We start from the raw sequence: 27,030 nt of genomic DNA, 5'->3' as shown, positions 1-27,030 counted from the left end.
AGAGGGAGACAGTAAGCGTGCGAGGGGCAGAGAGAGTTGAGACACAGAATCCAAAGCAGGCTCCAGGCTCTGAGCTGTCAGCACAGAGTCCGACGCGGGGCTCGAACTCACAAGCTGTGAGATCATGACATGAGCCAAAGTCGGGCGCTCAACCGACTGAGCCGCCCAGGTACCCCATGCAATAAAATGAGAGTTTAAAGATGACTGTGCTAGCTAATCTCTAGGCCTGATTTGGGCCATCTCATTCATGGATTCCACATTTCACCTTCCACTGGGTCCACTTACAAAGGGCTCAGGCTTGTCTTCTCTCAGGCTCTACACACCTGCTTCCTTACCAACAAGGGCCCGGGTTCCCAGCCTGTCTTCTGGATACAAGTGCCACAGCCCCCTGCCTTCAAGGAGCGTGCAGTCTAGTAGAGACAAGAGTAGAGTAAACACACAGTTATAACACACAGTGGAGGTACAGTGATGGCGGGAAGCCGAGAAAGGCGATGCCACACTCACCACGTCATGAGCAGGTGGGGATGGGCTTGGGTTGGACAGTTGTCAACAGAGGAAAGCGAATCCTCGAAAGCCCAGAGAGTGGTCATCACTGGCCTTGACTGTCAGCCTGAGGAGTCCATGCATAATCGTGTGGGCGCTGGGGAGCCACGGTTAAAGGTAAGCCAAGAGTCTCAGGTTCAAGACTTGCTTCCACCACTGAGTCCTCTGTGATGTCCCACACGTGGCTTTGCCTCTGAGTGCAGGCTTCTAAGTGGTTAAGGGCCCTGGGGTCCACTTTCTTCAGCTGTGTGCTGGGCAATCTTGAATAAGTTACTTAACCTCTCTGTGCCTCGATTCCTCATCTGCTGGGTCCCTTCCCTCCTCAAAAGAGTTACTATGAGGATTTGACATGAGAACGAAAATAAAGCACAGAGCAGCGTCCGCAAGAAGCACACAATAAAAATCAGAAGTTGGGGTGGCCGCTGGTGGTGCGGATAACATTACTCCTGATCTGTAAAATAAAGGGCCTAGATGTGTTTATTTCTCAGGCCTATGAAGCCATGAATAACTCACCACTAACTCCCCAGCCGACAACTCAGAGGCCAAGCTTCTGGCCACAAATCGAAAGCACGCAATTCCCAGCCAGGAAGACAGGCCTAGAACACCTCCAAATGATGGCAGGAAATTGCCAGACAATGGGAGGCAAATTACCCTGTCGCCTGTTTTGCAATATTCATGTTCCTAACTGATTCACACGGAGCCTGTCATGAATTCATCTAAAAATATTCTCAGGGGTGCTATAAAAATGCACATAAATAGAGCACTTTCGTGGACGGGCCAGAGCACACACTGCATAGCTGAGCAGCTCATGCCCAGGTCACGCCCATAACTCCTTCGGGATTTGTTTTTTGTTTTTTGTTTTTTCAACGTTTATTTATTTATTTTTTGGGGGGGGACAGAGAGAGACAGAGCATGAACGGGGGAGGGGCAGAAAGAGAGGGAGACACAGAATCGGAAACAGGCTCCAGGATCTGAGCCATCAGCCCAGAGCCCGACGCGGGGCTCGAACTCACGGACCGCGAGATCGTGACCTGGCTGAAGTCGGATGCTTAACCGACTGCGCCACCCAGGCGCCCCAACTCCTTCGGGATTTGTAAAGACAATTGACGCCACTGAAGATGCTGGCACCGTGAGTAAATCTGTATGAAAGTCCCTGACAAAGTGCCCACCACCAAACCAGGCTCCTTGAAAGAAGGACCACTCAAGGACAGAATTCCTCAAGCCCAGCAGGGCCACCTGATGCCATCTAACAGAGGTAAGGCCTCCCGTGCAGAAGAAGTCAACATAGTTGGCTTGAGGCTTCCCTCCTCTGAGAGGCCTGCACGCAAGCTTGGCCCGAGGCTGGTGTTGGGGAGCGTGGATTTTGGGAGGGGGGCTCCCACCACTCCCAGATCTGATGAAAGCGACTCCCAAAGTCTACAGTATGCAGAGGATGGCTTATGCCGAACACCTGCTTTGTGTCTGGGAGTCAGGAGTCATGTACATGCCGAGCAGAGGGTGCCTTTGCGACCAGTCCCTAATAAAAACTCTGAACTCAGGCTCTGATGAGGTCCCCTGGTGGACAACATGCCCCCTGTGTCGTCACACTCAATGCTGGCGGATTAAGTGATTTCACCGGGTGAGGACCCTGCATGCTTGCTCCTGGTTTCCTCTGGACTTTGCCCCGTGTGCCTTTTCCTTTTGATGATTTTGCTTCGAATCCCTTCACTGGAGTAAATCCCAGCCATGGGTGGAGAGTAGGGAGTCCTGACATTCTGAGTCCTGTGAGTCCTAGTGAACCATCAGACCTGGGGTGGTCCTGGGGACCCGAGACACCTCCCAGCCCTAAGGACAACACCCAGGTCCCTTTCTGACTTGGCTTGATGTTTAGGCTGCATGTTTGTGGTGGGGTTTTTCTCCCTGCTGTGTGATTCTCCTGGAGGAGTCCAGCTCCCCGATGGGGTGGGAAAGAGGCCTCTGTACATACAGATGCGTGAATATGTTCTACCCCCTCAGCCGGCTTCCACAATGAAAGCTGAACCTAATGAAAGACGATGTATTGACTGCAAGCAATAGTCAGGCAGGTAAGACCTTGAGAGCTTTCCGGGTTCTCCTGCCAACCACTTTTGCAATGCGAGGGGGGAAACTTTGAGTTTAATTATATAGGAAACGAAGAAGGAAAGTTTCACTTTCTCTCTGCCCCAGGCGAGAGCAGTGGAGTGTGTGTACTTGCAAATATCCTTCTTATTCAACAAAAATTACTCCTGAGCCTCTCTCCTGCTGCAGCACTCTTTCGAGAGATTGCGTGGCTGTGTTTCCGGAGGGGAGCGGGGGGCGGACAGTGTGCCTTCACACTGACATGTCTGTCATTTGCTCTGAAATAACACTTCCCACTCCTTTCTGTAGGTCTCCCGGGTGGCTGGAATAAAAATGATGAGTGTTTTCATTCCTGTTCAAATTGTTTCTGGCTCCTAAAAATCAGTCTTGAGGCATGGGGGGCTTTCACAGGGCATCTGATCCATTCCAAGTTCAGGGTGATGGTTTTGAGCACCAGTTCTGGAATAATTTATTTACAGAAAAGGACTAAAAACCCTAGCCTGCAGATGGGGCCACTGGAAGGATTAAATGAAGGCGTGTAGACCCTAGCATGATGTCCAGCACGTAGCAGACACTCAGTTAATCTCAGTGCCTCTCTCCTATGGGTCAGAAACACAATGTTTTTAATTTGATTTGTCGGGTTTGTTCACACCAGCAGACCCAACTCTGACACTCCCCCTCCCAAGTTTTCCCGACTGCCTGCCTCGCTGGGCTAACCTCACCTCTGTTCCCCCTGCCTGGCTGCAGAAAATAAGGCACCCACCCCTGTACACAGGGCTTCCCCGAGCCCTGATAGGGCTGTGCTCCCTTCTCCATTAGGTTCAACACAAGCGTTTTTCCCAGAGCAACTTTGTGATATGGGAAAATTCTGAATCAAAGATGCAGGCTTCTCTGCTCCAGTAAGCTGGGGTCCCGAGAGGATGGAGAGCAGGCACAGGGGTCACCCTCCGTGTAGAACACACAAGACACCAACCGCCCTGGCTTGGACCTTGATTCAATCCAAGCCAGATGCCAAACCAAACAATGACTCCCAAGCCCCAATTTAAACAATGTAGCAGTGCCCTGCCCTAGAGAAAAACTGGAAACAATCTAAGAGACCCACATTAGGAAGATAGGACAGTCACGTGATGCCACAGCGCACAGCTATGAGACATCCTGGTGATGGGGCATTTTCAAGAACATGGAAAAATGCTTCCAATATAAGTATAAGCTAAAAAAAAAAAAAAAGAGCAGGATATAAAACGGCAGAAATGGATGATTTTTGGAAAAAGCCTTAAAAATGGCCTCTGGGTGGGGCTGAGGTCGGGACTCTTCTTCAGGGACAGGCTACCACGCATGAGCTGAGCGGCCTTGGGCCAGCTCCTCAGTCTTTCTCTTCCAGGCTCCTTTATTTGTACAGCGGGATTATTATCTCCGCGCCTGCTACGTGGGCCGCTGTCCAAACGAGAACTACAGATGGTGATTCATAGCGGTCGTTTTATTATTAAATTATTAACATTTAAATGTGTGCTGTTTGCTTTGGCTAACAGAAACCTGTTTGGCTTATGTAACTACTGAGACAAAGTGAGGCCAACAAGAGAGAACGGAAAGGAAAGACTTGGGGATTTAAATACCAAAGGCAGTCCTGGTGCACGCTGAAATTAACCAGAGATAACCTGTCTCATCAAAATAATTGCCAGTTGCTTCTGCAATGACAAGATGTGCTGGTTTCTCCCTCAGTGCCAGCTGTCTCCTGCCAAGATGCCAAGCCGCTACGCCTCCCTGTCCGCCCGTCCAGCACTGATGTCTTTGGCAGGATCCACGCTCCCCGTGCCCTACCCGGTTGCGTGAGACCTGGCCCGGGGCTGCACAGAGGTGCCCCGCCAGGCGCCTCTGCTCCCCTAAGAGTGCCAGGGCGCTCGGAGTAGTCACTAAAACTGCAGCATGGGGTGGGGTTAATTAAAAGAACCAGAAGTCGCTTCTGGGTTCTCTGTCTGCTGGTCCGTTGGAATCTTTCCTTTGAGCAGCATCTAACATCTGCAGCTAACTGGGGCGGATCTGCTCTTGTAGAGAGAGATGGTTTTATCCTTTACCAGTGCTTGTTTACCTGCCCTCAGGGGAGGATCGGGAGAGGAAAACGATGAAATGTACCATTTCTTCTGGGAAATTGTGGGGAGTCAAATTAATGTTCTGCTGAAGCCCCGGGCTTAAATACAGTAGCCAACCCCCCCCCCCCACACCTCTCCACAGGGGATCCATTCCAGGGCCCCCGCTGGGTGCCTGAAACCTCAGATAATGCTGAACCCTACATATACTATGTTTTTTCCTATATCTACATACCTATGATGAAGTTTAATTTATGAATTAGGCTCAGTAAACGATTAACGGTAACGAAGTAGAACAACTATAACAATACATGGGAATAAGCATCATGTGAATGTGGCCCCGCGCTCTCTCCTAATGTCTTACTGTACTGTACTCACCTTTCTTTTTCTTGTGAGGATGTGAGATGATAAAATGCCTGGGTGGGGACACGAAGTGGGGTGAGGACAGAGTCACTATATGCAGCGTGAGGCGACTACGGACTCGGACGATGGGTCAGGAGGAGAGTCCTCTGTTGCAGACGACAGCTGACTGAGGGCCACTGACACCACAGATAAGGGGAGGGGGTGCTGCTGTACTGACACCGGGGGGGGCGAACTCTGTCTCCCATCCCAAGAGAAGACCAAACATCGCCAACTCAGAAATCAATGGAACGGTGACTAATTCAGTATAAAAGCCAAGCCATTCGCTGTTACTTTTGTTGGATTCTGGTTTTGCTTCAAGGGAGTCCTGACATGGTGTGAGAGTGGGGTGATAAGTGAGAGCCCCAAGTTCTCTTTTTCATTCTTTCTTGTTCACTAATTCATTTAACAGATGTTTTTGAGTACTTTTATGTTGAGAACATACCTTCGTATGCCATACATCCCACATATGCAGTTGGATAATTAAGAATCTGGCTGGCCTTTGTCCCCACGCTTGGGAAATAGCCTCTAAACCCTTGGGATGTCCTGAGTGACGAGACTGTCTTTGTTATTCGTGGAAGGCCTCTCAGCCCCAACCTGATAATTTATGCAAATGAGATAACTCCAGTGAGAGGCTGGCCAACCAAGTGATGAGAGGGGTGGGGCATCATGCCAGGTGGTATCAGCCCCGCCTCCAAGAAGGGAAGGGGGCCTGGGGATTGACTCAATCATGCCTCTGTAATGAAACCCCAGTAATAACTCTGGACACAGAGGCTTGGGTGAGCATGCCGGGTAGACAGTACTCTGTGCATGTTGTTACATACCCGTGTACTGGGAGGGTAATGCGTCTGGACTCCGTAGAGAGAACACCAGAAGCTTAGTGTATCAAAGCCCCAGACCTCACCCGATGTGTCTCTTCTTTTGAGAATCCCCATCCCCTGGCTATGTCAGCACAGAACCCAATATGGGCCTCAAACTTACGAACCGTGACATCACGACCTGAGCCCAAATCAAGAGTCGGACACTTCACCAACTGAGCTACCCGGGCGCCCCAACCCCTGTCTGCTTTCTAGTTTCCATTGTCACTCATGGTACCCACCCAACACGCCCACTTGCTCAACGTTGGCTCTTCTCAGTGACTCTCCTTAATGTCCGCCCCAGTGGTCATCCTGCTCAAGGCTGTCCACTCTCTCCGGCCCCTTGCACGTGCCTGTGGGCGCATCCTGCTGACCCATCCCTCCTCACCAGATGCTCCTCCAGTGGAGCCACACCTGGGCCATCCCCATTGGTGCCATCGTCAGTTTTGTGGGGCCCCTTGGGACTGGAGCCCAGGCTCTGTATTGTCCACTCAGGCTCAAACCTTGCATTTCTTTAGAATACTGCTTCCAGAATCTTCCTGTAGGCTCTCCGAACAACACCCATGAGCAAGAGGAGTTCTGACTCATGCTCTGGGCCGATACATCAGCTCACCCGACACATCAGCCCTGTCTGCCCAGAAAGGTGGGTGCCTTCCCAGATAACAACCCCAGGAACCCAGAAATCCCCATCCTGCCTCTGATACTTTCATGCAACCCTCAGTGGGTTCTCAGGTGGGAGCCAAACATCGCAGGCCCTTGGGCAATACGGGGAAATCTCCCACCACAATTCCGGCCCCCATGGACCATTGTAGCTGTACTCATGGAGCAGATTGCAGGCAAGCAGCATTCTCCTACTAAAGGTCAAGGCTTAGAATGGCACAAATCTGAGGCCATTTGCCAGGTTTCAGATTGGCATCTTGAGCCAGCAGCATGCATGACTGCTTAAAAATTTCAGGCATCATGTTACATGTGATTGGTATGTAAATTAGCCTTGGATTCTGCATAGCTTTTACGAAGGCCTCAGAATGCTTTAGAGAGGTAGGTATGTAGATGATATAGGTAAGCAGTTGGCAGGTAGATAGGTAGGTCGGTCGGTAGGTAGAGAGATAAGTGGAAGAGAGGGAAGATAGATGGGAGACAGGTAGACAGATGCGTGAAGAGAATTAGGTAGATGGATGGATGGATGGATGGATAGATGTGTGAATGTGGTAGAAGTAGAATTTTTACATAGGGCAGATGGAAATTTGCTTGAGGGTGAGGAGGTCTAGCAGACTTGCCTTGGAAGCGCATTTGCACATAAAGAACTTTTTAAAAAATCTTAAATGTATATATACGTTTACTCATTACACATCGAACATTCATTATAAAGGTTTATTGTGTGCCACACCCTTTTCTAGGTGCTGGCATTACAAAAGCAAGACAATTGTGAACACTATGTCTACAGGGGGCTTAGATTCTAAAGTAAGAGGAAGAGTAGACAAGAAGCAAATAAATATATAACACCTCAGGTTGGTTAAATACTACAAAGAGAGATAAGTTAAGGCAGGGGCTAGAGAGTAATGGAGAGATGCTGTTATGGATGGGCTGGTTGAGAAGAAATCTCTGAGAAGAGGACGTTTCAACAGAGGCCAGAAGTAATCAAAGGAGACAGCATAGGAATATTTGGGAAAGAGCATTCCACTAACGGGAACAGCAAGTGCAAAGGTCCTGGGGTACCAAGTGCATGTGTGTTTGAGGATCAGCAGGTGGGGAGGGGGTCATGGGGATGAGAAGAGGCAGTGAGGGGAACATGCCAGAAATAAGAGCAGAGTGGTCACTAGGCACCAGACCCCGGGCATAGGCCACAACAATCTGGGTTGATTTCTAGGTGTGTTGGGTGGCTGTGGAAGGTTTGAAGCTGAAGCACAGTATGATCTGCCTCAATTTTTAAAGGATCCCTTGGGCTTTGGGGCTGAGAATAAATTGTAGAAGCCACAGTGGAAATAGGAAAACCAGTTAGAAGACCCTGCAGTGGGCCAGGCTGGACTTCCTTGAAGGGTAGATGTTGGGGTATGATGGTGATCAATGCACCACCACAGCACAGAAACTCTGAAGCTTCAGTGGCTAAGGATAGTAAAGACTTCTTTCTACCTCATGCTAGCTCATGCCTAGTGCCTGCCAGACCATTCTCTGCCATCTAGTACCTATGCCATCTGGGGGTAGAAAAAACTGAGGAAACTTCTGGATTCCTCACTTCAAGGGTAAGCCTCAAGTGGCTTATATTCACTTCTGCTCAGATCCCATTGTCCACAGTTGGCCAAGGACCTATCATGGATGCACAAGGCATGTGGGTGTTCTCTTCCAAATGGGGCATAAGTAGTCAGATGGGAAACCAACGGGAAGTTAGGGAGTGGAGGTTAAAGGGCCGCCCACCCCACCCCAGGAACTAGGATACATTAACCTCCCTGGGCCTCAGTTTCCTCATCTATTAAATGGGGTTAGTATACACAAAAATAAACTCAAAATGGATGAAAGACCTAAATGTAAGACAGGAAACCATCAAAATCCAAGAGGAGAAAACAGGTAGCAACCTCTTCGACCTTGGCCGCAGCAACCTTCTTACCAGACATGTCTCCAGAGGCAAGGGAAACAAAAGCAAAAATGAACTATTGGGACCTCATCAAGATTAAAAGCTTCTGCACAGTGAAGGAAACAATCATCAAAACTAAAAGGCACTGACAGAATGGGAGAAGATATTTGCAAATGACACATCAGATAAAGGGTTAGTATCCACAATCTAGAAAGAACTTATGAAACTCAACAGCCTAAAAACAAATTATCCAGTGAAGAAATGGGCAAAAAACATGAACAGACACTTTTCCAAAGAAGAAACCCAGATGGCTAATAGACGCATGAAAAGATGCTCAATGCCACTCATCATCAGAGAAATACAAATCAAAACCATGATGAGATATCACCTCACACCTGTCAGAATGCCCAAAATTAACAACTCCAGAAACAACAGATGTTGGCAAGGATGCTATGTTTGTGGGAATGCACACTGGTGCAGCCACTCCGGGAAATAGTATGGAGGTTCCTCAAAAACTTAAAAATAGAATTATCCTATGACCCAGCAATTGCACTATTAGATATTTATCCAAAGGATACAAAAATGCTGATTCGAAGGGACACATGCACCCCAGTGTTTATAGCAGCCAAATTATGGAAAGAGCCCAAATGTCCATTGACTGATGAATGGATAAAGAAGATATGGTACATACATAGAATGGAATACTACTCAGTAATGAAAAAGAAATGAAATCTTGCCATTTGCAACAACGTTGATGGAACTAGAGTGTATTATGCTAAGCAAAATAAGTCAGAGAAAGACAAATATCATGTGGTTTCACTCACGTGGAATTTAAGAGTCAAACAGATGAACATAGGAGAAGGGAAGGAAAAATAAAAACAGAGAGAGGCACACCATAAGAGACTTAATATAGAGGAAAAGAGACTTAAATATAGAGAAAAAAACAGAACAGAGTATCCAAGAACTGTAGGAAAACTACAAAATCTGTAATATACATGCAGCGGGAACACCTGGAAGGAGAAAAGTCAGAGGTAGGAACAAAGGAAATATTTGAGGCAATAATGACTGAGAATTTCCTCAAATTAGCATCAGATACTAAACTGCAGATCCAGAAAGCTCAGAAAACACCAAAACGTATAAATTCTAAAACAAACAAACAAACAAACAAAAAACACTACACCTAGGCATATCATATTCAAACTTCAGAAAATCAAAGATTAAAAAAAATCTCTTGAAAGAAGCCAGATGAATACAATCTTACCTACAGAGGAGGAAAGATAAAATTTACATCCAAATTCTCCTCAGAAACCATGCCAGAAGAGAATGAAGTGAAATACTCAAAATATTGAGAGAGAAAAAAACCCACCAACCTAGAATTCCATACCCTGCAAAATTATCCTCCAAGAGTGAATGAAAGGTAAGGGTGCCTGGGTGGCTCAGTCAGTTAAGCCTCCGACTTTGGTTCAGGTCATGATCCCACAGTCTGTGGGTTCGAGCCCCACAACAGGCTCTGTGCTGACAGCTCAGAGCCTGGAGCCTGCTTCAGATTCTGTGTCTCCCTCTCTCTCTGTCCTTCCCCTGCTCACATTCTCTTTCTCTCTCTCTCTCTAAAATAAATAAACATTAAAAAATTTTTCCAAACTATGAATGAAAAGTAAAGAGTTTTTTCAGACAAACATTGAGTGAATTTGTTGCCAGTAGATCTGTGCTGGAAGCCGAGCTATCCCAGCCTGAGTGGCAGGACCCGGGCTGTGGACGGATTGATGACTGCAGGGCGGCCCAGCCGACAGTGAAGCTTCTTGTACTCCCGCTTTTAGGTAATTTGGCCTTATTAAAGTACCTGGGGTATTGTCTGTTGGGGAATTGCCCTCTGCAGCCCCCGTGGGAAAAGAACCATTAGGGAAAAAAAATAAGGTTCCACAAGAAATTGTGTGGCCTTATGTTTAGCCCTTGCCATCCCCTATGGAGACTCCTCTACTTACAGGAAGGATAGCCTCATCCCTTTGCCAGCAAAGAGGGCCTATAAAGGAGAGACATATGGATCTGAAAGCCCCATCCAGCAACTAAGGAGTGTATCTCTGGGCACAGGTGACTTCAACCCCTAGGCCCACCTGGCCTCCGGAGGCATTCCAGATGATGACTGAACCTAGTTGGTTAAGGTACAGAATGGTTCACTAGTTTCTAGGTGCATTGTCTCTCTGAGAATGAATGAGGCATGGGTTTCTAAGGCTTTTTCAGCCCCTTTCTGGCACCTTGGACTGAGGCAAACACATTATTCTTCTGGCCTCATGTGGTTAGGAGGTCATGCCCCTGTAACTGTTCCACTTGAGGTGTTGAGAAATGGAGGGCCTTTCACGAGAACAGCAAAGCAAATGCTTTGTAGATTATAGATACACGCAGATGCATAATGGAAAAATGTAAGAGATTAATCTGTGATATTACAAAGGGTATGCGGGAAAGTTAGGGGAAAATCACCATGTTATTTCTTAAAGGTTGTCTATACATAGGAACATTTTCAAAATTAGGTGATGTTAGAAAAACATAGATGACGTATGTTCCAAGGAAATCACTAGCAAATATGATGCCACGTTTGCTACAATAAATCGGCCAGTTCAACACACTGCTGTTGTCTGTGTCCATTTTTATTTTAGTTTTAGTTTTTTATTTTAGTTTCGTTTTATTTTCACTGACGCTGTTCTTCCTTTGGGAACCCCTGGATTGCAAGAAATGTTAAAAGAAATTCTTCGAAGGAACGAAATATAGGTCAGAAACTCAGTCTTCCATAAAAAGAAGAACACAGGAGAATGAATAAGTAAAGGTAAAAATGAAAACTTTTTTTCTTGTTCTTAATCTAACAGATTATTATCTGTTAATATTATCTATTGATTATTATCTATTAATAATCAATAGGTTATTATTTTGTTCAGAATATTCATGAAATACTGAGGTATAAATCTCACAATTAATTTTGTTCAAAATAATAATGATAGTAATGTATTCGATTATCTATATAATATGCTTATGTCTAAGTGGGTGGGAGGGAGGAATTAGAAATATTTTGTTATTATAAAGAACTAACATTACCAGTGAAGTAAAGTAGTATTATTTGTAAGTAGACTTGGATTAGTTGAAAATGCATATTATAAACTCTTGAGCAACCACTAAAGAAAGTTAAAAAAAAAGGGGGGGGGGGATTGATATGCTAGGAAAAGAGAGAAAATGGAATCATACAAAATGCTCAGTTAAAACCACAAAAGGCAGAAGTATGGGACAAAGAACAAAAATAGGGACAAAGAACAAGGGTGACAAATAGAAAAAGGAACAGATACAGTGTAGATATTAATTGAACTGTATCAGTAATCACCTTAAATGTCAGTAGTATAAAATATGGCAATTAAAAGACAGAGATTGTCAGACTGGGTCAAGAGAACAAACTGTCTGTTTATTGCTATATGTTGTCTATAAGAAACCCACTTAAAATATAAAGACACATGGGGCACCTGGGTGGCCCAGCCGGTTACCATCTGACTCTTGATTTTGGCTCAGGTCGTGATCTTACATTTTGTGAGATTGAGCCCCACATGAGGCTCTGCACAGAGCCTGCTTGGGATCCTTTGTCTCCCTCTCTCTCTGTCCCTCCCCTACTCTCTCTCTCTCTCTCTCTCTCTGTCAAAAATAAAGTTTTTTTTACAAAAATATAAAGACACATATAGATTTTAAAAAGTACAGGGATCGGGGTATCTGGGTGGCTCAGTTGGTTAAGCCTTTGACTTTGGCTCAGGTCATGATCTCATGGTTTACGGGTTTGAGCCCCGCATTAGGCTCTGTGCTGACAGCTCAGAGCCTGGAGCCTGCTTCGGATTCTGTGTCTCCCTCTCTCTCTGCCCCTCCCCGCTCACGCTCTGTCTCTCTCTCCTTCAAAAATAAATAAATATCAAAAAAATTTTTTTTTAAGTACAGGGATGGACAAAGATATACCATGCTGACATGAATCAAAGGAAAGCAGTAAAAACGATATTAATTTCAGACAAGGGATACTTTGGCAAGAAGAGTTAACAGGGAAAAAAGGGGGCACTACATACAGTTAAAGGGACCAATACTGCAAGAAAATATAACAAGCCTTAATGTGTATGTGCCTAACAACAGAGCATGAGAATACATAAGGCAAATGCTGACAGAATTCTAAGGAAAAATAGATGACCCACTATTAAAGTCAGAGACTGAAACACCCCTCTGTCAGAAATGGACAGACGCAACAGGCCAAAAATCAGTGAGGATTCAACAACACCATCAGCCAACTGGATACAGTGGACGTCTACAGACTATTTCATCCAACAGTAGAATATACACTCTTTTCAGGCTCACATGGACATTCAGCAAGATAGACCACATCCTGGGCCATAAAACACACCTTATCAAATTTAAAAGAATCTAATCATACAGTGTCTGGTCTCAGACCATAATGGAATTAAACTAGAAATCAATAACAGAATATGCTGGAAAATCCCCCAAACACTTGAAGATTGTACAACACCCTTCTTAATAACACATGGATCAAAGAAGAAATCTCAAGAGAAACTTTAAAATAACTTGATCTAAATGAAAATGAAAATACAACTCATCAAAATTTGTGGGATGCATCAAAAGCAGTGCTTAGGAGAAAATTTATAGCATTGAATGAATATATTAGAAAAGATGGGAGATTTAAAATCAAGAAGTTTCCATTATAGGAGACTAGAAAAAGAAAAGCAGATTAAATCCAAAGTAAGCATCATACTGGAAGTCCTAGCTAATGCAACAAGACAACAAGAGGAAATAAAAGATACACGTATTGAAAAAGAAGAAATAAAACTGTTATCTGTGTAGAAAATTTGAAAGAATTGACCAAAAAAAATCTGGAACTAAGAAGTGATTGATTATAGCACAGTTGCAAGATAACAAGATAAATATATGAAAGCCAATTGCTTTCCTATATACCAGCAATGAAAAAAAAATGCAATTTTAAATTTAAAATATTACCATTTACATTAGTATTAAAGAAAATGAAATACTTAGGTATAAATCTCACAAGTTATGTAACATCTATATCAAAAATAAAGACTCTGGGGGCGCCTGGGTGGTGCAGTCGGTTAAGCGTCCGACTTCAGCCAGGTCACGATCTCGCGGTCCGTGAGTTCGAGCCCCGCGTCGGGCTCTGGGCTGATGGCTCAGAGCCTGGAGCCTGTTTCCGATTCTGTGTCTCCCTCTCTCTCTGCCCCTCCCCCGTTCATGCTCTGTCTCTCTCTGTCCCAAAAATAAAAATAAACGTTGAAAAAATAAAGACTCTGATGAAAGATATCAAATAGGAACTAATTAAATGGGGAGATATCCCATGTTCATGGATAGGGAGACTCAATATTGTCAAGATGTTCGTTCTTCCTGACTTCATCTATAGATGCAATACCATCCCAATCAAAATCTCAGCAAGTTATTTTGTGGAAATCTACAAACTAATTTCTAAAGTTTATATGGGGAAACAAAAGACCCAGAATAATCAACCGCTAACACTGAAGGAGAACACAGTTGGAGGACTGACACTATCTCACTCTGACTTACGATAAAGCTACAATAATCAAGACAGCATGGTATTTGTGAAAAAACAGACAAATAGATCAATAGAATAGAACAGAGAACCCAGAAACAGACCCACATTAATACAGTGAACTGATCTTTGCAAAAGAGCCAAGGCAATACTATAGAGCAAAGATGGTCTTTTCAACAAATGGTACTGGAACAATAGATATGCACATATCAGAAAAAAAATCTAGACACAGACTTTGTACCTTTCACAAAAATGAACTCAAATTGGTTCACAGACATAAACGTAAAACACAAAACTATAAAATTCCTAAAAAAGAACAGGAGAAAATCTCGATGACCTTGGGTGTGGTGACTTTTTTTTTTTTAATGTTTATTTATTTTTGAGAGAAAGAAAGCATGAGCAAGGGAGGGGCAGAAAGACACAGAATCCAAATCATGACTTGAACCACAGTCAGCACTTAACCAACTGAGCCACCCAGGTGCCCTATGGTGATGACTCTTTAGATATAACACCGAAGACACGATCTGTGAAAGAAATCATTGATAATCTGGGCTTCAATTAAATTAAAAACTTCTGCTCTGGGACAGACAATGTCAAGAGAATGAGAAGATATGCCACAGACCTGGAGAAAATATTTGCAAAGATACATCTGATAAAGATCTGTAATCTAAAAATATATGAAGAACTCTTAAAACTCAACCAAAACAACACAAACGATCTGATTAAAGGATGGGCAAAAGATGTGAACAGAAACCTCACCAAAGAAGATTTATTGACGGCAAGTGAACATTTGAAAAGATGTTTCTGTCTTTCCCAAAAACATATGAAAAGGTATCCAACATCAGATGTCATTAGGGAATTGCAATGGAAACGAGATACCAGTACTCACCTATGGAACATTCCAAATCCAAAATACTAACAACATCAAATGCTGGTGAGAATGGGAGGCAATAGGAAATTTTGCTCATTGCTTCTGGGAATGAAAAACAGGGCAGCCACTCAGGACGATGCTTTGTCTGTTTATTGCAAAACTAAACGTACTCTCCCTCTTTGATTCAGCAATGGTGCTTCTTGGTATTTACACAAATGAACTGAGAACTTATGTCTACACAAAAACCCGCACATGGATGTTTACAGCAACTTTGTTCATAGTTGCCAAAACTTAGATGCAGTCAAGATGTCCTTCAGCAGGTGAGTGGCTCCATAAACCGGTACATGCAGACAAGGTGTTATTACACTGCATTAATACAATGCATTAATGTATTGAATATTATTCAGCTGTAAAGAACAAAGGAGCTTTCGAGCCATGAAAGGACCTGGAGGAAACTGATAGCGGGGGAAGCTTTTGGGGGTGAGGGATACGGAGGGGGGAGTGGTTCCCTGTACTTCTGCACGATTTTGCTGTGAACTGCTTTCAAACTGATCTAAAAAAATAGTTTCTTAATCGAAAACAAGTTTTAAATGACCGAACTGCTCCTTCCTCCTGTTCCCACGGTCATGGCTTGAACTTCTGTTTTTCCATCCACATCATTTCATTCAGGGTTCAAGTTTCACATGGCTTCTTGGTCCACAAACCATGAGTGCAAAGGTTCTCCACCCTCTGCTGGAGTTTCTGCTGAACTGTCATGATGAGGCAAGAGTGTAAACTTCCCATCTTCTTGTTTTAATGTTTATTTATTTATTTTGAGAGACAGAAGAGAGAGCGAGCCGGGGAGGGGCAGAGAGAGAGAGAGAGAAAGAGAGAGAGACGGACAGAAAATCCCAAGCAGGCTCCACACAGCACAGAGCCTGGAGTGGGTCTTGAACCCACAAACTGGGAGATCGTGATCTGAGCCGAAATCAAGAGTCAGATGCTTAACCGACTGAGCCACCCAGGCACCCCTCCAATATTCCTTTATAGGCAAATATGGACAAATCAGATCCTCGTGTCAGGACGAGGTCACAACGACGAAATCAAAGCCACCGGCTTCAGTAAGAGTTTGGGGAGGCCATCTAGGTCCCTGGCTTTCAAATGGGTCTTAGCATCAGAGCCCATTTTCCAAACGAAGTTACACAGAGTCCCAAAACGTAGAAGGGTTTCAAACAAAACGAAACAAACTCAACAAAAACTAGAGCTGTCCTGGCACTCGATTCTGACACACTGCATTTTCAAATACAGTCATTATTCCTCTCAGCACATCAACCGAGAAATGTGTAGACATCCTTTCCAGATTATTGTCCAAATAACTGGTAACAACATTGAACAGAACAGGGCTCAGGAGCAAGATTTAGAAACTTCCCTCTCCTTTCACATATATAGACGCATTTGCAAAGATGTAATGATGTACTTATTTTGGACATTCTGCTATAAAACTTTCCAAATGCACAGAAAAGTAAGGGAATAGAACAGAAACACCTACATCTGGATTTTACAGTTGTCATTATTTTTCCATATTTCTGTCACGAATATAGCACTGATTTTTTTTTTTTTTTTTTTTTGTCTCCTAATTTGGACAAACCAGCTATAAAAGACATCTGAAGGACTGTCGAAGGACATCTGAATTTTTAAAAGGCAATTCTGCCAAGTTCAGGGCTCCTGGGAACTTTTTGGGACCCCCTGGTCCAGCCTCCCTTGTGGTTTGCACATGGGGATGCTGGGCTCCAAACAAGGCCCGAAAAGCCTTCAGAAAGGTCCACAGCCTGGCTTCCGTTTGCCCCTTTAGCTCCTGCCCTGTGCTCCCCAAAAGGCATTCTGCGTTCCAACTGCATCATGCCTGCATTCTTGCAAACATGTCACAAATGGCATGTGCCTTTGTTTTACCTTTAAGGTGAAGCTGAGGCATCACTTCCTCCAGAAAGCCTCCAGGTAGCCTTGACCTACCTTGCCGTTGCGGGGTAAGGTGGACGAAGGTGCAGGTATGACAAGCAGAAGCCAGCACCCCCTGGCATGGATAGCTACCTAAGAGCCTAGGTAGGCGGGACCAAATCTGAACCTGCAAACCAGCAGGGAGGAGTTAGGAGGGCCTGGGGATTGCACCTAAAAAAGGAAACTGCAAAAGTGAACTAAGTATTGCTAACACCGACACTCAGAAGGGGGTTGGGAGGACATTGAGGAAGCAGGACCCATGCAGGGGCTCCTGTTTCAATTCTGGGAACACCATGAACTCTTGGCTTGTGGCAATTACAACGTGGCCAGCTCTCGGAAGGCCTCCTCTACTGAGGACTGAAATAGAGACAATGTAACACCTGTTAGCTACCTAGTCGATCCTGCATCCGGTGCTCAGTGTTAACTCCCTCAGCACGGATCATCATTCCTTCAGAAGAAGTTTGGTAACCTTGTGGGTTCTGCCTTTAGAAGCCTGCCCACCCCACCTGCAATTCTGAGCACAAGGTCCATTTCCGCCCTCTCTGTCTCCCATGCTGCAGGTCCTACGACCCCAGATAAACACTTCTGGTTGCTTTACAGACTCTTCTTGATTGACATAACCTAACGACTTGATTCCAGACCGAAACAAAAGCCAGACAAAACAGACACCCGAATGACCACTAGCGGTAATAGAAAGCCATAAACCCAAAAAGAACAGATCAAGAAAACGTTTATGCATAAGGTCTCTCCGTGGTTCTGTGCCCAGGATAAGATCCTCAAGCACTGGCCCCTGGGAACTCCGGAGACCCCTGTCCTTGCCCTGCACTCTCCCAGGACCCTCCAAGGCAGGGAACTGAACCCTCCACATTGTCACCATTGTCTGTTTCTGTACCTCCCATCCTCCCCTCACTCCTCCCCTCGAGGGTAGAGGCTGGTCTCACTCCTCTCTTTCCCCCTCCTAGGTCCCAGTGTCCGGCAAAGGGCTGGCACAGAACCAGCCTGGGAACACTCCCGAAGTTTTCCGCGTGGCCGCAGCGCCCTCTGCCGGGCGCATCCCGCAACCGCGGGGCACTCACCAGAGTTGGGGCGTTCACCACCGACAGGTTGTACCCATAGAGGAAGGAGGAGCCGAAGGCTCCCGCCAGAGAGGCCACGATGAGCCAGCAGGACCAGTCCTGGAAGGGAGAGGACAGCATGTCAGATCTGGCCGTTGGGCACAGAGCTGGGGGCCCGCAGGATGCACCTGGGCTGTCCCCTTGTCTGGGGAAGGGGCCCTAGAGAATTGCCCGAGCTCCGGGAACCCACTGACAGGTGAGATCGCTGTCCACGACCACTGCGCAGGCGGACGCACTGGGGGAATGCGGTCAGCCCACGGAGTTCAGTTTGCTTCTGCCTGCTGCCACAGACCTGTGACTCACAGACCCACAGTCCTTAGCAGGTGCTCCGTAAGCAGCCACACACTATTATTTTAGCTGAATTTGGCCACTTTCTGGACCACATAGGAGCAAAAAGCAAAGCCAGACTTAGCCGCCAATGGTAGCGGCTGGCACTTACAAGAGGTATGGGCCAGGCATTGAGCTGAGCCCTTTCAGGGTATTATCTCACGGAACGCTCAGATCAGTACTATTTCATCCCGATTTCATAGGTGGGGAAAGAGACGCGCCGAGACGTCTGTGGTGCTGTCTGGGATGGGGGCTGGAGCCCATGCAGTCACCCGCTGCACCGCACTGCCTGTCCCCCAGTGCCTCGTCACCTGGGAACAGTGTCTAGGGGCCTGAGGCTGCTCACAGCTGCACAGGTGCACACACGTCCACATACACGCATGCACACCACTGCACACGGCCTTCCAGGCCGAGCTGTCAATCTCCAGGCCATCATGAGCACCGCAGGACAAGGACGTGCAGAGAGATACAGGGCTCAGCCTGGAGAACAGGGCATCTGCCCCCACGTGACCCTGTCCTTCGTCCGAGCGTGGTCACAGTCAGGACAGGACCATGCAGGAGAAACATCTGAACCGCCTGGCCAGAGCTGACCAGCTGGCAGGGGCTGGAGGCAGAAGGGGTTCCCATCCGAGGCTGGCCAGCAGAATGTGGGCCACTCTCCGGATGGAGGGGACCCAGGTGCTCTTGGAAGGCACCTTCTCTGTTATCATATAAAATGTGCGCGTGTATCGGGCCAGGCCCTGATAAAGCTCTAGAGATACAGCGGGAAACAAAACAGACAAGGTCCACAGTTCAGGAAACTGTGTCGGTCAAATACTGTCTGGAGGAGAGAGCTGGACCCCGAGAGCCAACTCCCGGACCCGCCCACGTCCGTAGTCTCCTCTAGCAGGGGACGCGGTGCTGGACAGCTCTACCAGTCAGCTGTGGGAACCTGAGCCACTTTCTTCACCTCCCTGGGTCTCATCTTGCCCAGCTGTAAAATGGATCTAATAACAACACTGGCCACACAGGTTGTTGAGGAATCAATGTGCTGCCGGATGAGGATGTTTAGAATGTCGCGCGCACACAGGGAGCGTTCGGAAAGGCCGCCTACTCGTTTTTCTGGCCCCACCATACAGAACGGCTGTTGTTCGAATTAGGTGCCAAGCTGCCTCTTGGCCCTGCCCGTGCAGATACATGTGCCGGAAATTCCCCTTCTAGAGACTTTGGCACCTGTGACCCTTTCCCAACGCCTTCTCCTCTGAATGAAAACTCCACCCCCTCTTTGGTTCAACTCTGTCCTACCCCCAGCTCTGCCACTTAATGACTGTAACCTCGGGCCAGTGGCATAACTGCTCTGTGACTCGGTGTGCTTATCTGAAAACAGGGATGATAATAGACCCCACCTCACAGGCTGTTATGCTGAAGAAAAGAGTTAATTAAGGTAGACAAGGCCTCTCCTGTCCTGTGGCAGGTGCCTGTGAGCATTAGCAGCAGAGTTGGGGCGGTGCCCAAGGGTCTTACTTTTCGAGGGGAGGGTGTCTTTCTTCCAGGCACCGAGCCTGAGGCACAGAAGGTATTCAGTAAATGCCAGTGAGAGGACGGAGGGGAGAAAAAGGGTTTATAAGCCACAGGGGCAGACATTGCCAGGTGTGGGGCCAGAATGGGTTTCTACAGGAAGAAAAGCCTGAACTGAAAGAGATTCATGGCTAGAACAAGAACTGCATTTTGGACAAAGTACCCATCCTCCGCGGTCTTTTATCTTCGCACTTATCTTCTGGGTCTCAGCTCAGATGTCACGCTGCCTGACTCCCTGGCCCGCCCTGGACCCCTTCTCTTCCTGGACCCCCTTGCCCTGTCCCCTTCTCTGTACCCATCAGAAGCTAGAGAAAGGCAGGTGGGAGTCTCTCCTTGGAGCCCCTGCCGCTGCTTGGCCGGCCCTTGCCCACCCCCTCTCACCACCGGCCCCGGGGGACAGAGGTACCTGCTGTGGGGGCCGGGAAGGAAAAGGGGACACCACCCAGCACCTGCCAGGCTGTTCACGAGCACGGCCACGTTGCCAGAGCTGGAACTCCACGGCCAAGGTCACGGGGACCGGGGTGCCGGCTCTCACGGCAGGCTTCTGTGACCCAGGGCCCCAGGCGGCGGAGGCAGCCGCAGCCGCCCACGCTGGGCCTTCCCACCCCCTGGCAGGTCCTGAGGCCGCTTTTCTGCGTTTACCTTTCTGGTCCTCCCGCCCGGCGTCCCTCTCAGGGCGCGGCCACACTCGGCGGCCCCCGGATGGCCGGGGCTGCACGTCAGGGGAGCCCAGGCCCGGGAGTCCATGCTCCCGCAGGCCATCCTGGGGCATCTCGGTGCAGGAGGCAGAGTCCACGAGGGGGCGGGGGCCTGGCAGGAAACGCGGCCGCTCTGTCTTGTCTGAACAGGAAACGGGCACCGTGCCCTTTCCCCCCTGCTGTCCTAGCAGCACCGAGGAATCCTGGAGGGAAACTGGCCTTCTCGGGAACCACCACTCAGGGTATGGATTTTTCCTTTGGCATCAGCACCTTTCATTTTCCTGGCCAACGAGGCCAGCGAGCCGGGAGGGGAGCGCTGGCCATAAAGCCGGGCGCCTCTCCGAGGATCGGCACAGAACGCCAGGTCACCGACGGCAGCGAAAGCCGGCTGGGGTCCCCACCCTGCCTCTCTAACTGCGTGTCCTTAACCTGGTCACTTGGCTTCTCTGAGCTGCTGCGTTTACGAGGGCAACACGGAAGACCGATCCCGCCTGGACTGCCCTGCAGTTCCTCTGAGGCTCAGGTAGAAAACATACGGCCCCGGCCAGCGTGCTGGACGTAGGCGTGGCCGCCCTTAGCTCAGGCACAAATGGGGAGGCTCTGGGTTTGGAAGAAAAAGAACCTGCCAGTCGGTCATTCCTCTGTGCTTCTCATTCAGCATTGGCCCGGGGAATACCTCCCACGTGCCCGCCCCAGGCTGGCTCAGCTCAGGGAAAGCATTAAGGAGGCAAGACCTCTCATGCACACCAGACGTCACGAGAATTTGTTCACCACGTGGCCGACTTGCCCTGGATGTCGGAGAAGTGTACCTTTAATCGTGACAGGTTTAGGACAGCTTGCGTCGGCCACTTGCACCCAGAGGCAGAGAGCAGGGGCACAGGCCGGTGGGCAAGGGCCTGACTGGGGAATTCAGAACCCCTAGGAGGCCAGGGAGGCCTCAAGTCTGCAAAGAGAGACGGGAAGCAAAGAAACTAGGTGTAGTGGAACACAGGCATTGAAACTGGGGCTGGAATCACGGAAGACTTTCCGGAAGAGGTGATTTCTGAGTAGCCCTGGGAAGCATGCAGGCAGAGGGTGTGGGGTGGGAGGGCATCGAGCCAAGGCCTGCAGGCACAGATACCCTGGAGCAGGCGGGGGAGGAAGGGAATTGAGGATGGCTGGGCCCTGAAGGACGGGAAGGGGCAGCGAAGGGACAGCTGCCTCCCTGTGTCGTGAGGACCCTCGCTGTGCTGTCCGGATGGGGACGTTATACTCACCGTCATTCTTCCTCCCCTACCCCCTCTTTAGCTCAGGCCCTTCCTGCCTGGCTTCATCGGTAACAGGCGGTCTCATCTGATCTTGCTAAAACTCAATCTGAATCAGGTGCTCTCTCCCCACCCCCACCCCCCCCTTGGAAATTGTTCTGTGCTTCCTCATTGGGGCTGAAAACTCAGTAGGCCCCAGGCTCCAGGAGGTCAACACAAATGTACACAAAGTAGGAGGAAGGGGGGGTGGTCGCTGGTGTCGGGGACGCCCCTGCGCTATGAAGGCTTCCAAAGTCAGCAAGCATTGTCCACCGGCCAGCAGGTACCCTGGGTGTGGACTTGAGGCCCCCCTCAAAGCTGTCCCTGCACACCTCTCCTGCCTCAACTTTGCTGCCCCAAAACCTGCTGAAATTGAGCTCTGAGGGTAGAAACCAGAAGGGATGCAGATCCCAGGGGTGGAAAGAGACCAACTGCCAGTGGCCACCCCGGCCCCAGCCCTGCACCTGTCCCAGAACCGAAGACCAGATGCACGTCTGTCCAGCCACACAGCAAGGCTTGTGCAGGCTTCACTGTCCTTTCTGTCCCACAGTCTGGAGGCGGCGCTTGGCCTGAAGAGCTCCTCTTATTGGTGGAGGTAGCTGTCCATTAATTCCCTCCCCAGCCAGCCCGCAAACCAGCCCAGAGGTGAGCAGTGACTTGGCCAAAGTCACACAGCAGAGTCCGGGCTCCAGCTATGCCGAGAGCCTGGCCTTCAAGTCAACTGCACCCCCCTTCCTTCAGGCAGGTAAGTGATCCCAGCCCCCCGGGGCTTTTCAGGGTGACCCAGTGAACGGCTCTGATTTCTGGAAATGCTTGGTGAAGCTGATAGGAGCTGCCCCCTCCCTTTGCCCCAGCTTAGCAGTTCAAAACTGCCTGGGTTTGAGTCTCCGCTCAGCCACCTAGGCTGTGAGCTCTTGCACGAGTCACTTGGCCTCTCTGTGGCATCATGTCCTCGTGTGTAGCATGGGCATGATAACAGTGCCACCACCTCATAGACCTGTGGAAGATTCCGTGAGTTTATACTGGAAAAACACCTAGAATCGTGGCATCTACAACACCCAGCATACGGCAAGCATACGATACAACAAACACTCATTATTTTTTAGATCACCTTGTCCCCGGATAATGTGCTCTATCTGGACCAAATGTTCTCATCCCTTTCTAAGTCAGTGCCATCACGCAAACTCTGTGGACAAAGATTTGCCCCCCTCTAGGGAATCAGTGTCCTCAGCGGTAGAAGGGGAAGTCTGGGGCCATTTTGATGCCACTGGACAATTGCTAAGGACTGTTCTAGTGCTCAAGTTTGGTCTCTTGGTGGTGAACATGAAGTGTGGTAGATTCCTGGACCGGAAGGCAGTTAACCGGGGCTCCTGATTACCAGAGCACCCTCCTCCTGCCCCTCATGGAACATGTCTACACTTGGCCAGGTGTATTCACACCCACGATATCACCAGTGGAGTTGGGGAGAGCTGGTGCCATCCCCGCATTTGCACGGCCTGTGGCCCCATGCTTCCCAGCAGAGCCTGAGAAGATGAACTCAATTAAGGATGTGGTCATTTAGACACGTGTTCCCAGGTGTTCTGAGGCTGGGGCACGATCACCCTCTTCTGACACCTGTTCCGGCATGCATGCACCCATTCACCAATATTTGTGGAGTATCTCCTCGTACCGGTTCTCCTGGTCCTTGCTCAGGCTTCTCCTCTGAGGACCCTTAATTTGCTCATCCTTCAGTACTCAGTTCCCTGACCACCTCCTCCCAGAATCTTCTCTGGGCCTCTCTCTGCCCCTCTGTGTTCCATAAGCTGCTCATAGCTTTACTGTCTACGACCGCCCGTACTTAAAAGTGTCTATTCTCTTGGGGCGCCTGGGTGGCGCAGTCGGTTAAGCGTCCGACTTCAGCCAGGTCACGATCTCGCGGTCCGTGAGTTCGAGCCCCGCGTCGGGCTCTGGGCTGATGGCTCAGAGCCTGGAGCCTGTTTCCGATTCTGTGTCTCCCTCTCTCTGCCCCTCCCCCGTTCATGCTCTGTCTCTCTCTGTCTCAAAAATAAATAAACGTTAAAAAAAAAAAATTTAAAAGTGTCTATTCTCATGTGTGCCTGTCCCTCTGGACAGGAGCTCACCAAGGGCAGGCATTGTGTGTGTGTCTGGTATTGAGTGACCTGTGCCCCCCCTCAATTCATATGGTGAAGAGTCAACCCCCCACCACCTCAGAATGGACCGTATTTGGGGACAGGTTCTTTGAAGAGGAGAGTGAGGTGAAGTCAGGTCACTAATGTAGACCCTAATCCGATACGACCAGGGTCTTTACAAGAAGGGCTTAGGACAGAGACACACATAGAGGAAAGTCCATGTGAGGACACAGGGGGAGGACAGCCATCTTCAAACCAAGGAGAGAGGCCCCAGAAGGCATGAACCCTTCTGATGTCCTTGATCTTGGACTTCCAGCCTCCAGATGTGAAAACGTGTATCTCTGTTGCTTAGGCCACCAGCCTGTGGTACTTTGTCATGACGGCCTGAGCAGGCTAATCCAGTGTCCTGAGCCTCTTAGCATTCCCAGTTTTCTGTCCACCTGGCTCAGGGCTGGGACCCGGTAGATACTTCTGGCACTGAACTCAAACTGTCCTCCGGATGGTATCCTGAAGCTAGAAAGTCAGCTTGGACAAGATGAGCATTTTCTTCCAGGACAGGGCAGGAAAGGAAAAAAGGGGGCGTTTTCTATTGAATATCATTTAAGCAGAATGATTGAGATGACTACAGCTCTTCATTCATTACACCAAATGTCTAGACAGCAGAGCCTTGACTCAACCTAATATGAGCACCGAGAAAAATATAGTGTCTGCGTGGAGGGAATCACTGTTTATTTAACGTGACTCCGCCACGTCCCCGGATGACCTGAGGAGGTGGCTGGGCCTCCTCGAACCTCCATTTCACCCCTATGGGTGGGGACAATCACTCTCAGTCTGTCAATTCCACACTTCCCTGGCAGCTTGGTAAATACACCTGTGTGGATCTTTTCCTGCTAAATAAGGTTTATTGAAAATATGGACATATATTGGGGTGTCTGGGTGGCTCGGTGGGTTAAGTGTCTGACTCTTGATTTTGGCTCAGGTTGTGATCTCACAGTCTATGGATTTGAGCCCCCCCCCCCCCGTCAGGCTCTGCCCTGACAGCATGGAACCTGCTTGGGATTCTCTCTCTCTCTCTCTCTCTCTCTCTCTCTCTCTGCCCCTCCCCTCCTTGTGTGCTCATGCTCTCTCTCTAAATAAAAAAACATTTAAATAAGTAAATAAATAAATAACTATCCAAGGACTCCTGAGCAGTGAGAGTCTCTCTAGATGCCCAGGACATCCTGGAGGAGGGACAGAGGACTGAACCTCGTGGCAGGATAAGGGGGGAGTTTCAGTGTGTCCTAAGGACATCAACATCATCGCTTTCACACATCGGTGTCCCCCTGTTGCAAAGTGACTTTTGGAGCGAAGACTCACCCCCACCCCCTACAACAAGTCCTGAAGGCCACCGGCAGGTGATATGTTATCATCAGCCGAAGTACAATGCCATCGGTGGCCTGTGCCGCACGACACATGCTTTGTGGTTCACAGGGCAACCTGCCATATGCCTTTGCTTTTATCCCCTGCTGTCTCTTCTCTGCCTGACCTCGCCTCAACCTACATCTCCCTGGGAGCAGCGAGGGGGCCAGGAGGGACTGCCCCAGAGTCACCAGAACAGGGACAGATAAGGAAACCAGGACTGACCAATTTCTCTTTCACCGAATCACTTTCTTTGGAATCTGTGGAGTCCTGTTCGCTGACCGTCATGGCTTATTTGTCAGATTTTGGACTGGATTTCCTTGTTCCTGAGAAAGAGAAAAAAGGAAGAAGTCATTAGGCGCTTGCTGTCACTGACGGGTAATTAGGGGAGGCGGCCCAGATGAGGGGGCATGGTGAGGACACCAGGACGGGGGTGCCCGGCTCCCCCGGAGACCTAAGCAGCTCTGTGCTCCTCTCTGGACTCGGTGTCTCCATCTGTGAGATGGTTCTGTTGAACTACCTCCGTGTTTTCCACACTTGCCACATTGCTTATTGGATACAGGCCCCTCCCCAGAACATTCTCATTCAGACAGCCATTCTTATGCTAGGGCACATCTTGGAAATACCAAAGTTTCTGTTCCCAAGATGTGAAAATAAAAGCAGTGTGAATCGAAACCAAGTGCCGATCTCCCCTGTCAAACTGGAAACACTTCACCAAAATTGTAACAGAATCACTGGCAGGACAGACCTTGAAAACTATGCAGCTTTCCTGGAGTTTGGAAATAGGTTTCTAGAGGCATAAAAATATTTAGGCCCTTTGGGCCAACTACTCCATCTATAACAAGTTATCCTAAAGCAACGATAAAGAACGTGCACAAAGAGTCCAGCCTGAGACCTTCACTACAGCATTTTTCACGTTAAAAAATGGTATTCACAAGAGAAAAAAAAAAAATCCAGCAGGGAAGTTTAAATAAGTTATGGTACATCCGTATATGGAAACTCATGTAGCGATTAAAAACTGTGTTAAAGAACATTTCATGTCAGGGTGCCTGGGTGGCTCAGTCGGTTAAGCGTCCAACCCTCGATTTCGGCTCAGGTCATGATCTCATGGTTCATGGGATAAGGCCCCACATCAAGTTCTGCGCTGACAGCATGGAGCCTGCTTGGGATTCTCGATCTCTCCCTCTCTCTGCCCCTCCCCCCCTTAAAATAAATAAACATTTTTTAAAAGAACATTTAGGGGTGTGTGGGTAGGGCATCTGACTTCAGCTCAGGTCATGATCTCACAGCTCATGGGTTCAAGCCCCGCGTCGGGCTCTGTGCTGACAGCTCAGAGCCTGGAGCCTGCTTTGGATTCTGTGTCTCCCTCTCTCTCTGCCCCTCCCCTGCTCGAGCTCTGTTTTGCTCTCAAAAATAAATAAACTCTTGGGGCGCCTGGGTGGCGCAGTCGGTCAAGCGTCCGACTTCAGCCAGGTCACGATCTCGCGGTCCGTGAGTTCGAGCCCCGCGTCGGGCTCTGGGCTGATGGCTCAGAGCCTGGAGCCTATTTCCGATTCTGTGTCTCCCTCT

General features: G+C 48.5%; 1 protein-coding gene and 1 long non-coding RNA gene across 5 annotated transcripts in view; one reads left to right on the top strand and one right to left on the bottom strand.

Moving 5' to 3' along the window:
* The window catches only part of SLC2A9 (solute carrier family 2 member 9), a 251,137-nt gene that overhangs the window by 190,323 nt on the left and 33,784 nt on the right, over window positions 1-27,030 (bottom strand). For 3 of the 4 annotated variants that reach the window (XM_045474551.1, XM_045474553.1, XM_045474552.1), the window contains exons 2-3: window positions 25,687-25,787; window positions 18,031-18,129 (exon numbers count right to left, since the gene is read on the bottom strand). In XM_045474551.1, the coding sequence (XP_045330507.1) occupies window positions 18,031-18,129; window positions 25,687-25,749 (162 nt within the window). In that variant the 5' untranslated portion in view covers window positions 25,750-25,787. Of the gene's footprint in view, window positions 1-18,030; window positions 18,130-20,595; window positions 20,748-25,686; window positions 25,788-27,030 lie in introns of those variants that run through there. The other variant, XM_045474550.1, reaches the window with a different exon arrangement.
* Window positions 20,773-25,106, top strand: LOC123596176. Its single transcript, XR_006711580.1, has 3 exons — window positions 20,773-20,893; window positions 22,485-22,679; window positions 25,043-25,106. It is a non-coding gene; the product is annotated as an uncharacterized LOC123596176 (long non-coding RNA).

Source organism: Leopardus geoffroyi, chromosome B1 (assembly GCF_018350155.1).
Source record: "Leopardus geoffroyi isolate Oge1 chromosome B1, O.geoffroyi_Oge1_pat1.0, whole genome shotgun sequence".
Taxonomy (NCBI): Eukaryota; Metazoa; Chordata; class Mammalia; order Carnivora; family Felidae; genus Leopardus; species Leopardus geoffroyi.
Note: the sequence above shows the minus strand (reverse complement) of the source record. Positions and strands in the feature narration are given on the sequence as shown.